The sequence below is a fragment of the Amblyraja radiata genome, chromosome 8 (assembly GCF_010909765.2).
Source record: "Amblyraja radiata isolate CabotCenter1 chromosome 8, sAmbRad1.1.pri, whole genome shotgun sequence".
Lineage (NCBI taxonomy): Eukaryota > Metazoa > Chordata > Chondrichthyes > Rajiformes > Rajidae > Amblyraja > Amblyraja radiata.
In genome coordinates, this window is record NC_045963.1 from 45,648,858 (window position 1) to 45,663,685 (window position 14,828).

A 14,828-nucleotide genomic window follows, 5' to 3' on the forward strand; every position below is an offset into this window, starting at 1 on the left:
CGGGTCTCCGGTGCAGACGAGCCACCGCTGGGCCATCCCCCTCCCCGTTCCCCCCCCCCCCCCCCCCAATGTCCCGTCCCTGTCCGGAGGCGGCCGGAGTTATCGGGCCGGGCTCGCAGCCAGCACGGGGGTGGGGGGGGGGGGGGGTCGGGGGGGTTCGGCGCCGGTTCCAGCCCGGTTCCTCTCCAGCTCCCGGGGGGGGCTGTCCCCCGGCGGGCTAGGGACAGCCAGCCGCGCCTCTCTCCATGTCCAGTGGCCGTCAGTTTGCCCCCTCGATGGAGGGCATGAGTCATTACAAACGGTGAGTTCGGAGCTGGGTTAGGCAATCAGTGCCACTGGAGCTGCTTGTAGTTTTCCGACATCAAAGGCCCTGCTGGTGGAGGGTGTTGTGACTCAGACGGAGAGGCTTGGTGGCGGCAGGGGCTGAGCACCGGCCACCGGCGGGACGCACACTGGGCTCCGCGGCAGGCCAGGCAACATCTCCAGAGAATGGTCTCGACCCGAAAGGTCACCCATTCCTTTTCTCCAGGGATGATGCCCATCCAGCCGAGCCACTGCAGCACCCCATGTGCACCCCCACCGACGGCCGGTGCTCGGCCGGCCAACCTCCACGCCGCTGGCGGGACCCAGCGCCGGCCGTCAGCGGGAGTGAGCACAGGGTGCTGCAGCGGCTCGGCTGGACGGGCAACATCCCCGGAGAAAAGGAATGGGTTCCTCGAGAGCAGGAGCGGGGCCGGGCTGGAGCAGGCGCTTCCCACCCCCCCTCCCGTGCCAGATGCAGGCCTGTGGGCCGCCGCTCCGGGGTCGCCCTGGACGGGGACGGGGTGGGGCGGTCCAGCGGTGGCTCAGCAGCGCCCGTGGCAGAGAGCCTGTGCGCACTCTCCCCTGTCTCCCACTGGTATCTGCCCTATCTCTCTCGCTGTTACACCTGCTTTCCCACTACCTGGCACCGCCGTTCCTCAGATTAAATATATTTTTACACATAAATCATGAATAAAGTTAAGAATTTACATAGAGTTTATGCAGCCAGCGCTTTGTTCGCTTTTTCTTTATAGCGAGTGACCTTTGACAAATCCCATGATTCCTTGCGTTTTTCGGAATACCGAACTCGCTTATTATGAGAGGCATAGATAGAGCAGTGAGTCAGAACTTTTTCCCAGGATGGAAATGTCAAAGTCTAGAGGGCATAGAATGAAGATGAGAGGGGCAAAGTTTAAAGGAAATGTGCAGGGCAAGTTATTTTACACAGAGAGTGGTGGATGCCTGGAACGCACTGCTAGGGGTGGTGGTGGAGGCAAATACAATAGCGGGATTTAGGATGCTTTTAGATTGGCACATGGATATGGAACTCTACAGGCTGAGATTAGTTTAACCTGGCATCATGTTTGGCATGCGGGCTGAACGGCCTGTTCGATATGTTCTATAAATAGTGCTTTGGTCTTGACAGCAAGTGAGCTTGAGTACGCAAGTAGGGACATGATACTACAATTAGCAAGAACATCCCCAGATAAAGAGTGTGCACCATTTTCATAGAAATCAATGCAATGGAGATTCACTGAGTTAGTTCCGGAGTTAAATGTTCCAAACGTGACTGAAGACTGAGAGAACCTCACTGAGACGAACAAGATTCTATGGGGGACAGGCAGCCAGAGATCATCATTCCTCTGGATGAAGAATCTAAAATTGGGAGCACAGTTTCAGGATAAGAGATCAAGTATCACGGAATGAGAAGAAAACTCTTCTTAGGGAGTGAGTAAATTTTGCTGGTTTTTACTTTGAAGGCCGTGAACGTTCTATCGCTGAGTATTCTCAAAGCCAAGATGAAAGCATTTTTTGGATTGAAAATAAATGAGGGATGTGCAGATTGTACAGTCAAGGTTCAGGATCAGTCCCGATTTTATTGAATGGTGCAGCAAGCTCGAGAGGCATACTTTTACTTGACAAGACTTTAGAGATACAGCGTGGAAACAGGCAGACTCGGCCCACCGAGTCTGCACTGACCAAAGATCACCCCATACACTAACGCTATTCTACACACTTACATACAATTTAACCAAAGCCACTTAACCTACAAATCTGAATGTCTTTGGAGTGTGGGAGGAAACAGGAGCTGCCAGAGAAAACCCAGTCATGAGGAGAATATACAAAACTATGGACAGACAGCACCCGTAGTCAGGATCGAACCCGGATCTTTGGCGCTATAAGGCAGCAACTATACCAATGCACCACCCATTTCATCTATTTCTGATGTTCTTAAAATATGCATTCACAAAATAAATTATTTAGTATAATTTCAACCAACTTCTAAAATTGTTCCATCAAATCTACGATTAAGTTTCATTATCCTGCATGCTGCAGCGCGTGCAAGAATTAAAACATAAATAATTCAATATTCGCCAAACACAAAAGCTAAGGCAAACAAACAGATTATTCCTTCAGATTTGCTACAAGTCAACATTTATATCTCATCCAGTTACAGTCAACAGAAGGGTGTAGGCTGACAGGAGACTGAGGGGTTATAACCATATTCTTCAATTGTGAAACATGCCAAGGTCACGTTACTTCATTACTCAACACGTGTGCACAAAAGCTGATTACAGCAGGCTTCCCTCCCCGTTCACCATGCAAAAAAGAAATATACTAGGACTCCATTTCCCATCTCAATCAATTTGTTCAACCAACCTACATGGTGCAATAACAGTCCTTTAGTTTAGAAGTGCTTAACTACTGAGTTTTGTTTTTATGTATTTATTAATTATTTAATTCTTTATTTCGAACAGAAAGAATAAAAAGCAAGTGTGAAACAGCATACAAAAAACAAAACAAGAATATTTATAGTCATAAACAATATCTATAAATAAATGAAATTGTATGTGTCCGAAAAGGAGCAGGAAGAAGCCAAAGCTCATTAATTCCCACCCCTTATTCAACTGCTTATAATTATCATTCAAATTTAGCAGCTATATGTACACCATATGTACACCAGCAGCTATATGTACACCAAATTATTTACATTTATACACTAATCAAATATTTACAAAGCCATACAACAAAGAGAAAAAAGAAAAAAGAAACAAAAAAACCCTGATACAACCCATCACCCTATAATCACCCTTCCCAATACAATCAGTATAACAAATATCCCATTCACAATCACCTATCCTCATCCCAATATCCTTTAAAAAAAGTGTTTATGTACATCTTTTTTAACTGAATTATGTTTGTGCTAAGTTTTGTCTCCCGTTCTAGACCATTCCACAAATTCACCTCACAGATTGCTATGCACATACTTTTAAGAGTTGTTCTGACATTGAGTTTTTTTAAATTATGTTCCCCTCTCAAATTATACCCACCCTGTCTTTCCATAAACAGTTTTTGTATATTTCTTGGAAGTAAATTATTTCTTGCTTTGTACATGATTTACCTTTTGATCTGGTATTTTATTTAATTCACATGTTTAATCAATAATATTTTATTATGAATGTTTAATGTTTTATGTATCATTCTTAACTGTCACTGTATGTCATGTTGTCACTTGCGGGCGAGGCACCAAGGCAAATTCCTTGTATACTTGGCCAATACACTTATATTCATTCATTCATTAGCTCATGATAGATTTGAGCATAAATATAAATCACGTTGAAAATAGGAAAAAAGTAGAAAACATTTCCTTTTAAAAGTGTAGCTCTGGTGAGGTGCTATGTGGGAGTGTTATTCTCAATTCTAAACATAGCCTAATTTCTGTCATATACTCAACTTTATCAGCAAAACGTCTGTGCAAAGAGGCCAAGGTCAAAAACACACAATTCAAGTTGTGTTATATCAGAACTTGCAAGTGCTTTTGGAGAACAAAGTTTATGTAGACTGAATTTATATGCAACTTGAACACCCAGGAACGAAGTAGACTACACGGCCAGTCCATCACGGGTACTGATCTTCCCACCATTGAATGGATCTACAGGAGGGGCTGCCCCAAAAAGGTCAGTCAACATCATCACAGACACACAACATCCTGGCCAGGCTCTCATCTCGTTGCTACAATAGGGAAGAGGGCACAGGAGCCTGAAAACCATGATCTCCAGGTTCAGGAACAGCTTCTTCCCAACCAAAAAATCAGGTTGTCTCAACAGACAATTGTACACTTGACCATGGCAGGCCAGAGGCAAATGGAATGAGCTGTATGACTCCTGATCAGCTTGACAATGAGTAATCACAAATTGCTAACTTAGCTCCTCTAAAGATTTTAACTGCAAGTTAAATGGCAAGCTCTTGAAATAAAAAGTCCTCTGGACAATGCTGGAAGACGGCTTTATGCCAGGGAGCTTCTTTTCAACTGGCATGGACACAATGGGTCGAATTCCAGCAACAATTCCGCTGAGTTACTCCAGCATTTTGTGTCTATCTTCAATTTTCTTGGCTCAGTAGTCATGAAGACCCTTGAAAGGCTTGTGTTGGCCAAGCTAAAAAATATCATGAACCCCCTGCAGTTTGCATATCGGGCCAATAGATCTGTGGATGACGCAGTCAACCTGGGCCTGCAACGGCCGTGAGCCCCAGGCCGAGTTCGACGATCGTTTGCCTGCTTCTGCTGCTGTTGCAGGTGAGACGTTGCGTCGCGCCAGGGTCTTGGGCCTGTCCCACTTTGGCCGTCCGTTACGCGACAGGCCGTTGGCGCACGTAGATTTCGTTTGCTACAAAAATTTCAAAGCCCCGCGCGATGTCGCACACAACTACATACCACTCCGCGCTTCTCAGTGGGACCGGCCCCGCGCGGCCACACGATGCCCGTGCGCCTCAACGCGACGACAAGGTCGCGTAATTTGCGTGCCAAGGACACGCAAGTGGGACAGGCCCTTAAGTGACAGTTAGTGCAAGGTGGGAGAGATTGCTTCCGGGTTTAAGGAATAAGAGACAGATCCAGATAGGTGCAAATAAGAGAATCATTATCTGAATTTATGCTAAGTATAAAACTATAAACACTGGAATTGCAAAGTGTAAAAGCTAAAACTGCTGACTAATTGACTTAAATGTCAAGCTTAGTTTAATTTAGATTAGTTTAGAGATACAGCGTGGTCCAGAGTCCACGCCGACCATTGATCCAGCCGACCAAGGTGTGCTGGCTCTGGAGAGGGTCCAGAGGAGGTTTACAAGAATTATCCCAGGAATGAGTAGATATCCCAGGTATGATGAGCGTTTGTCGGCACTCACTGGAGTTTAGAAGAATGAGGGGGGACCTAATTGAAACATACATAATAGTGAAAGGCTTGGAGAGAATGGATGTGGAGAGGATGTTTCCACTCGTGGGAGAGTCTAGGACTAGAGGTTATACACTCAGAATTAAGGGACGTTCTTTTGGGAAGCAGATGAGGAGGAATTTCATTAGACAGGGGGTGGTGAATCTGTGAAATTCTTTGCCACAGAAGGCTGTGGAGGCCAAGTCAATGGATATTGTTAAGGCAGAGATAGCTAGATACTTGATTAGTACAGAGGTTATGGGGAGAAGGCAGGAGAATGGGGTTAGGAGGAAGAGATAGATCAGCCATGATTGAATGGCGGAGTAGACTTGATGGCCGAATGGCCTAATTCTACTCCTATCACTTATGACCTTATGATCACCCTGTACATTAGCTCTATCCCACACATTAGGGACCATTTACAATTTATTACCAAAACAAATTAACCTACAAACCTGTGCATCTTTGGAGCGTGGGAGGAAACCGGAGCTCCCGGAGAAAACCAACGCGGTCACAGGGAGAACGTACAGAGAGCACCCGTAGTCAGGATCGAACTCGGGTCTTTGGCGCTGTAAGGCAGCCACTCGTCCGCTGCGCCACCGTGCTGCCCTTGGCTGACATTTGGAGTTCCCACTGATTTGAGCATCTTTATACACTAATCACCAAGGGGTTGTGCATAGACATCACCAAGAGGAAACATTCCAACCTTCACTACAAAGGAGTAGGAATACAAGAGTAAAAACTCTTCCTGACTTCAGTGACAGCAAGCCCAGAGCACACTGCAGTTTTATTGCTTTGAGACAATGCAGCAAAATTAATTACTTGGGTGCCGGTGATGGATGATCTCTTCACGCCAATGCTCTTCAGAAATATCTGCGTTCCTCTGATTCCTTTGGACCATGCCAAATTTAACTACTCTACCAATTTGAGACATGAGTTTAAGCCTACCTCGACTGTTATATCCTTAAATTTCTCCACCACTCTACTGCTTTCTCTATTAAAACAAGTTGCAGATCAAAGTTTAATACTTTGTCCAACCTTTTAGACTTCCATGGCAGTATTGCAAATCATGTTTAATAACTCTGTAACTATGAGGAAATATTATTTAATAGGATTGCTCGGATAGTAACTTTCGGGTTTTGAACCTATGTTAAGTTGTAAGAAAAGCTTAAGGTTTTCAGAAACACATGTATCCTAAAGAAATAATGTACAAAGAAACACATACAGCGAACAGATGAATCAAAACATAGAAACACTAATCTGAACCTGCATAGCTTTGAGGCAATTATAACGCTGGAGGAAATTGTATTTGATATGATTTTGTGTTGAAGAATGGATTACTGAATGGGGCCTCTTCTTAGGCCAGAGGTCATCTGCTCTTTCTCTATTGCACATTCTTAAGCTGTGAAGTTTATGCTGAGTTTGAGACAGAATTCAAGGCTGAGAGATAATAGACTCCGTGGTTACCTTTGGCTATGTTAAATTATGATGAGGTTGAGATAAGGGATGGATGCTTGGAGAGGAAAATAATCAGATTGATGGATTTGTGACCTTCCTTCTGTTTATAGAAAGTCGAAGAACCAGATGTACTTTTGAGGTAATGGTCTGGTTGTGAATTTACCTTTGTTCTGTAATATTTGTAAACGGCCTTGCAGAGGGATTGAAAATCCATCTTACTGAGATAGCAGGAAAGGGAGGCTATAATGTAGAATGAAGTTGTATCCTGGCACCAAACACTTATTAATTAAGTTGACAGATTTACGAGTTATGCTTGGAGTTGGGAGGTGTGTGTGGGTTTTGAATTTCTTAGAAACTGTGTAATTCGGCGAACTCATATAATTAATGTTTTAATACATAGGTAATAGTATTTTAAACTGTGTAAAATTGTAGTGAAACCATTTATGAAATGTATTGTGTCTTGGTAGGACTGTAAACATTAGACTTATAGAAATATCTTTCTTCTTGGTATGGGAAGTGTGTATGACTTGTGTGATCATTGTAGTACATATGTATCTTATATTTTGAGGAGTGGTCTTTGATAATTGAGCCTACTAGAGGTTTTGCTGTGTTGAAATAAAATAATTCTAAACAAAGTTAAACCACAGGCAAACAAAGGTTGTAAAATGAGGCCAGAGAAGGGAGGATCATGTGACTGCTGTTGTAAATCACCAGAAGGACTCCGATGATTGGTTACTAGCTTGTCATACCCTTTGTCATCCCCCCACAGTGGTGTCCATTGTGGGGGGATGATTTTTTGTCTGTAAGGTAATCCAGTTAGTCTTTGTCCAAGATGGCTGCCGTGAAGGGAGAGTGGACGCTGGCGCGCTTTAGCTGCCGCTGCTCTCTCTTCACATTGTGTTTTTGATTTTTGTTTTTGGACTGAATTCTGTTTTTAATTTGTGTTTCTGTGATGTTTTTATTATTTATTTTATTCTGATTATATGTTTATATTTCCTGTTAACCTATGTATGGTGTCCTTGAGATGTCTGAAAGGCGCCCAATAAATAAAATTTATTATTATTATTATTTGTATCTGAAATGTCTAATACCTATATAAATGCCATGAGTTTTTATCAAAGTTACTATTCTCTCTGGACCCGCCCCAGAGCTGTTGTGTTGGAAGGTTCAGAGACTAGTCTCAGCTGAATAAAGAATCGATTTCAACAGCTACAATCGTTTGAGTCAAGTTGACTTTAGATTGACCCGTCATCTATCCGGGTGGCACCGTCAACAATGGCAGCCTCGCCAACAGTCTGTCTGTCTTTTCATCTTTTTTGTTATTTTTAGTGTGTTTTAAAAGTAGGTGTTAATGTTCTCTGGTTTGTTTTATGTGGGGGGGTGGAGGAGGGGGTCAGGGGAAACTTTTTTCACTCTCTTACTTTTGTTTTTGTTGCGATTGTTTTCCGGATCATATCTCCGGTCGCTCTGCGGCCTAACATCATGGAGCTGGCAGCCTTGCTCGAGACTGACTTTGAGCCCCACCGCGGGGCCGTGGACTTACCATCGGCTCCCTTGCCTGGGATCGACGCTCTAACTGCGGCCTGCAGATTTCAACATCAAGGAGCTCGCAGTCTCGGGTAGAGACTGATGTCAGGAAGCTCCAAAGTCGCAGGAGGTTCGACTAGCCACGACCCGGGGTCCGATTGCCTGGTGCGGGGGAGCTGAGATCCCCCCCGATGTGGGAGCTTGTTCACCCCTATGCGGAGGGCTCGACCGTTGGCTGCGGGAGCCAAGATCGCCCTGAAGGTTTGAGTGCCCCGACCGCGGCAGAACAAAGAAGGGAAGAAGATTGAACTTTTATTGCCTTCCATCACATTGAGGAATGTGGGGGAGCCGCTCTGGACTTTTGCGCTCTCTCTCTCACACACACACTCTCTCTCTCTCTCTCTCTCCCCCCCCTTTTTTTTAAAGCACAGTTGCTAGCTGTCAGTGAACTGAACAGTCATCTCATCAGCTAGAATGCAATCCTGACCTCCCATCTACCTCATTAGAGACCTTTGAACAATCTTTATCTTTAATCAGACTTTATCTTACACTACATGTTATACCCTTTATCCTTTAACTGTGCACAGCTTAACTGTATTCATGTATCTTTGACTGGCTAGCACTCAAACAAAAGATTTTCACTGTATCTCGAACAAGTAACAATAATAAATTAAACACATCCACATGATGTGAATGTAACCCAGTCCATCACACAGACCAGACTCCCCATCATTGACTCCATCGTCACTTCAGGCTGCTGCACAAAGCAGCCAACATAATCAAAGACTTGTCCCAACCCGGTCATTCCTCCTTCTCCCTGCTCCAGTCGAACAGAAGGTACAAAGGCTTGAAAGTTCCACACCACCAGACTCAGGAACAGCTTCTTCCCTCTGTTCACAGGCTTCTGAATGGTCCTTCCATAAGCTAGGGTACCGTCCAATTCACCTCTCCCCATTGCAGACGCTGGTGCATTACAATGCTGACAACTATATTCTGCACTCTGTAGCCCCTTTGCTCTATTGTACCTAAGTTTGACTTGATTGTATAGTATATGTATAGTATTATTTGGCCTGACTATACAGCATGTAAAACAAAGATTTTCATTGTACCTCTGTAAACATAGAAACATAGAAAATAGGTGCAGGAGTAGGCCATTCGGTCCTTCGAGCCTGCACCACCATTCAATATGATCATGGCTGATCATCCAACTCAGTATCCTGTACCTGCCTTCTCTCCATACTCTCTGATCCCTTTAGCCACAAGGGCCACATCTAACTCCCTCTTAAATATAGCCAATGAACTGGCCTCAACTACTTTCTGTGGCAGAGAATTCCACAGATTCACCATTCTCTGTGTGAAAAAAAGACAGAAAAAATCTCATCTCGGTCCTAAAAGACTTCCCCCTTATCCTTAAACTGTGACCCCTTGTTCTGGACTTCCCCAACACCGGGAACAATCTTCTTGCATCTAGCCTGTCCAACCCCTTAAGAATTTTGTAAGTTTCTATAAGATCCCGCCTCAATCTTCTAAATTCTAGCGAGTACAAGCCGAGTCTATCCAGTCTTTCTTCATATGAAAGTCCTGCCATCCCAGGAATCAGTCTGGTGAACCTTCTCTGTACTCCCTCTATGGCAAGAATGTCTTTCCTCAAATTAGGAGACCAAAACTGTACGCAATACTCCAGGTGTGGTCTCACCAAGACCCTGTACAACTGCAGTAGAACCTCCCAGCTCCTATACCCAAATCCTTTTGCTATGAATGCTAACATACCATTCGCTTTCTTCACTGCCTGCTGCACCTGCATGCCTACTTTCAATGACTGGTGTACCATGACACCCAGGTCTCGTTGCATCTCCCCTTTTCCTAATTGGCCACCATTCAGATAATAGTCTACTTTCCTGTTCTTGCCACCAAAGTGGATAACCTCACATTTATCCACATTATACTGCATCTGCCATGCATTTGCCCACTCACCCAACCTATCCAAGTCATCTTGCAGCCTCCTAGCATCCTCCTCACAGTTAACACTGCCCCCCAGCTTTGTGTCATCCGCAAACTTGGAGATGTTGCATTCAATTCCCTCGTCCAAATCATTAATATATATTGTAAATAGTTGGGGTCCCAGCACTGAGCCTTGCGGTACCCCACTAGTCACTGCCTGCCATTCTGAAAAGGACCCGTTTACTCCTACTCTTTGTTTCCTGTCTGCCAGCCAGTTCTCTATCCACATCAATACTGAACCCCCAATACCGTGTGCTTTTAGTTTGCATACTGTACACATCACAATAAACTTAAACCTAGACTCAAGTAAAGATTTACTCAGAATTTAAGTTGTTTTTAGTTGAACATATACATCAGCTTCAATGTGCACAAAACAAATCAAATAGCACAAGAAAACAACGGTCTTTATTCTAAGACAGACTTCTATTTTTTTAACCCTATTGAAACAATTCTGCTGCATAAATTAGTCCAAAGTCTAGTATACAGATTGCAAAATAATAATATATATGAATTATAAAAATATGTTACCTCAGGATCATCATCATCAAAGTCATGGTAGCTGGAATGGTCGGGATTGTTCAACTTGTCAAGCAACTCAATGGCAAGTGTACGACTCAGAGACTGTGCAACAAACGCGTGCTGAAATGCAGTGCAAAAGCCTAGTGTTAAAAAATGACTGAAACATAAATCAATGCTTCAATGGCACTTTATTGTCACCTGTACCTATGTAGTGATTTTTTTTTGCACAAAGTTCAATGATCGTCCAATTATACATTAGGCACAATCACACAAAGTATGACTGTAAGACATTAGACCGCACTGAGCCAGTACACAAGAGCATAAGACAGTAGACCGCACTGAGCCAGTACACAAGTGTATAAGACATTAGACCACAGTGAGGCAGGTCACGAGAGTATAAGACAGTAGACCGCACTGAGCCAGTACACAAGTGTATAAGACAGTAGACCACACTGAGGCAGTACACAAAAGCTGCCATCTTGGATCCTTCAAGTTCAGAGTTGTTAAAAATATTGAATTCCAACTTAGCCATAAAGGCCTGTTGCCCGGGCAGCAGTACTGGGTCAGAGTTGCTGGGTCGGCCCGGCCAGGCGATGTTGTCGGTGTCCTCCACTGCTGCTCCACCACTCCATGCCGCTGAAGGCTGCGTCCGTTCCATGCGCTCGGCCACTTGGAGTGGCGCCCGATTTAATGGAGCCCCAGGGTACTCTAGGGCCTTCAACGGTCCACTCCACTAACTCGACATTCTCCTTTGCCTCCTTGACCGGCCCATATACGCCCTGTTCCTCACCTCCCACTTTCATCACTCAGCCTACGTAACCCGTGGCACCTTCTTCAGCCGACCCAAAGCGCCTCTGACCACCTCCAGGGGCACAGGAAGTAAGCCACCAGCCCGCTCACCAGCATCATTCCTATCCTCCCTCCGCCACCACCAGAAATGCACATCTAATAACATTACAAAACATCTTAAACTTGCCTGCAATAATTTCTCCGCAGTCTGCCTTTTCTTAGGATTTTTCGTAAGTGCCAGTTTTACAAACTGATGAAAATTGGTAGACCTGAAAAAACAATATTCTGTAATGAACCAACTTGGAAGCAGGATTCTAAAGATAACAGATAACTAAACGCGACCTACCATTTTGATTTGTCCTTCAACTTTGGGGGCTGGAAGTTGCTTTTTGTCATCAAAAATAAAGCCCTGAAATAAATTAGACAGCGTGAATTATAACTTGGTACATGTGCCTCTTTTCCTGAGAGTGAGAGGCTAAATATATAACTTCCTTGATACAAGAGGTGCAGCAGGTAGAGCTGCTATCTCACACTGCCAGAGACCCAGGTTCAATCCTGGCCTCAGGTGCTGTCTGGGTGGAGTTTGCACGTTTCCCTGTAACCGCGTAGGTTTCTTCCAGGTGTTTTGATTTCCTCCCACATCCCAAAGACATGCTGGTTTGCAGGTTAATTGGCCTCTGTAAATTGCCCCTAGTGTGTAGGGGGTGGATGAGAAGGTGGGATTACGTAGAACCAGTGTGAACGGGTGATCAATGGTCGGTGTGAACTCTGTGTGCTGAAGCGCCTGTTTCCATGCTGTATCTCTAAACTAAACTGTGGGTTTGGGAGTTGGGGGGGGGGGGGGTGAAATATTAGGGGTTTACCTTCCATTTTTAGTGTAGTATTTGGGTAAAGGTGGGATGGGGAAATGGTAAAAGCACTCTTTTATTTATAAGGATAACATAAATTAGTATCTGCAATGTGAAAAAGGGTTCAAGAATCTGAAAGTTGGGAGGAGATACTTCCCCACTTACTTTAACTTCAATAATGCCACTACACTTCTGCACAAGACATTGCTCCCCAGCCAGATAAATCCAAAGTAAATTCGCCATGGTGTTTTGGGTTTGTGTTCAAATCCACGACAGTGGGATGCATGTAATGTTCTTCTTTTAGTCAGAATAATTGGGGATGAAAATACAGACTCAGCATGGAAAATTCAGGGATTGGGCTGGAGAATGTTTTATCTTCAGAGGAGCTGCAGATGCTGGAACCTTGAGACAGTAAGACCTCAGCTGATCAGGCAGCATCTAACCATATAACCATATAACCTAATTGGGGATGAAAATACAGACTCAGCATGGAAAATTCAGGGATTGTGCTGGAGAATGTTTTATCTTCAGAGGAGCTGCAGATGCTGGAACCTTGAGACAGTAAGACCTCAGCTGATCAGGCAGCATCTAACCATATAACCAATGGAGGAAATTGACAGGCAAAGTTTCAGGTTTGACCCTTCCTCAGACTGAAGGAGGATCCGAATACGAAACATCCCCAGTCCTCACAGAAGGGACCTGACCTACCGAGTTCCACCTCGACTTAGTGCTTTGCTCAAGATTCCAGCATCTGCAGTTCCTCGTGTCTAAACTTTCAGAATTTATGATCTCTAATTAAAGTGCCAAATAAATCCATAACAATGATATAACGAAAGATGTTGTAAAGAAGGAAAGAGTGCAGAGATTTACGAGGATGTTGCCCGAACTCGAGGACCTGAGCTATAAGAGAGATTGTGTTTTATTCCTTGGAGCACAGGAGGTTGAGGGGTGATCTTATAGAGGTGTATAGGATCATGAGAGGAATAGATAGGATAAATACACAATTTTACCTAGAGTAGGGGAATCAAGAACCAGAGGACATAGGTTTCAGGCAAGGGACAACATTTTACACAAAGGGTGGTATGTATATGGAACGAGCTGCCAGAGGCAGGAACTATCACAACGTTTAAACAAGTACATGGATAGGATAGGTGTAGAAGGATATGGGCCAAACGCAGGCAGGTGGGACTAGTATAGATAAGACATGTTGGCCAGAGTGGGCAGGTTTGGGCCGAAGGACCTGTTGTCACGCTGTATGGCTCTGTGACCCTAATCAGCATTTGAATTACTGAAAGATTTTGCCAGTTTGAGGATAGATGGAAAATCACCAAAACTAATGTTGCTGGTTACCTCATTGGGTGCAAGTCAAACATTGGTGGCTGGAGTTCAGCAAGCTCAATGCCAGTTATACCAACTGCCCAGATATCACACAGCTGGTTATATCCACCTTTCCTCTCCACAGCTGCAACTTCTGGGGCCATCCTAGAAAATAAAGTTCACGCACTGATTGGTTTGGTACATTTCCAGAGAGAATGAAATAAGTTAAAATATTTTATAACTAGTTCTAAATCCACATTCTAACTGATATTTGTCATGAACAATGTTTCATGAACTTACCTTCCAAGTAAATACTACAGGTGTGCATAGCATTACATGGTCAGTTCCACACTTTTGGTCAGACTGATAGTTCAGACTGATTGAGACTGGAGTTTGGGGATGTGGGGGGAGAGTGGGAAAGTGGAGTTCAGTGTTAGATCGGCCATGACAATACTAAATGGCAGAGGAGGTTCAGGAAGCCAATCGTCCTTTTCGTGTTCCAGTGTGTTACATTTTTATAAAGAAGAAATATACAATACTTGCTGACTACCCGAAAAATGACTTTGGTTCTAAATTTTTGTTTTAAAACATGCTTCGGATGTAAGAAATACCAAGGCGACTAAATCATGTTTTTAAAATTGAGTTTAAAAACTGAGAGATATTGCAGAATTTGTAATATTCAAGAGACATTATTTTTTGCATTCAGCTATATATTCCATATGCAGAGCGTTTGATGGCACTGGGTCTGTAGTCACTGGAGTTTAGAAGGATTGGGGGGGGATCTCATTGAAGCCCACCGAATAATGAAAGGCCCAAATAGAGTGGACATGGAGAGGATTTTTCCAGTAGTGGTAGAGTCTAGGAGCAGAGGGCACAGCATCAGAATAAAAGCTAGTACCTTTGGAATGGATATGAGGACAACTTTCTTTAGCCAGAGGGTGGTGAATTTGTAAAATGCAGTGCCTCAGACAGCTCTGGGGGCCAAAACATTAGGTGATTTTAAAGTGGAGATTGACATTCTTCTTTAGCAAGGGTGTCAAGGGTTACGGGGAGAAGGCAGGAGAATGGGGTTGAGACGGAAAAATAGACCAGCCATGATCGGATGGCAGAGCAGATTCGATGAACTGAATGGCGT

General features: G+C 44.1%; 1 protein-coding gene across 5 annotated transcripts in view; it reads right to left on the reverse strand.

The window, feature by feature from the left end:
* The window catches only part of map4k3 (mitogen-activated protein kinase kinase kinase kinase 3), a 149,224-nt gene that overhangs the window by 64,071 nt on the left and 70,325 nt on the right, over positions 1–14,828 (reverse strand). For all 5 annotated transcript variants that reach the window (XM_033025766.1, XM_033025764.1, XM_033025763.1 and 2 more), the window contains exons 9-12: positions 13,727–13,858; positions 11,875–11,937; positions 11,716–11,797; positions 10,749–10,859 (exon numbers count right to left, since the gene is read on the reverse strand). In XM_033025766.1, the coding sequence (XP_032881657.1) occupies positions 10,749–10,859; positions 11,716–11,797; positions 11,875–11,937; positions 13,727–13,858 (388 nt within the window). The remainder of the gene's footprint in view (positions 1–10,748; positions 10,860–11,715; positions 11,798–11,874; positions 11,938–13,726; positions 13,859–14,828) is intronic.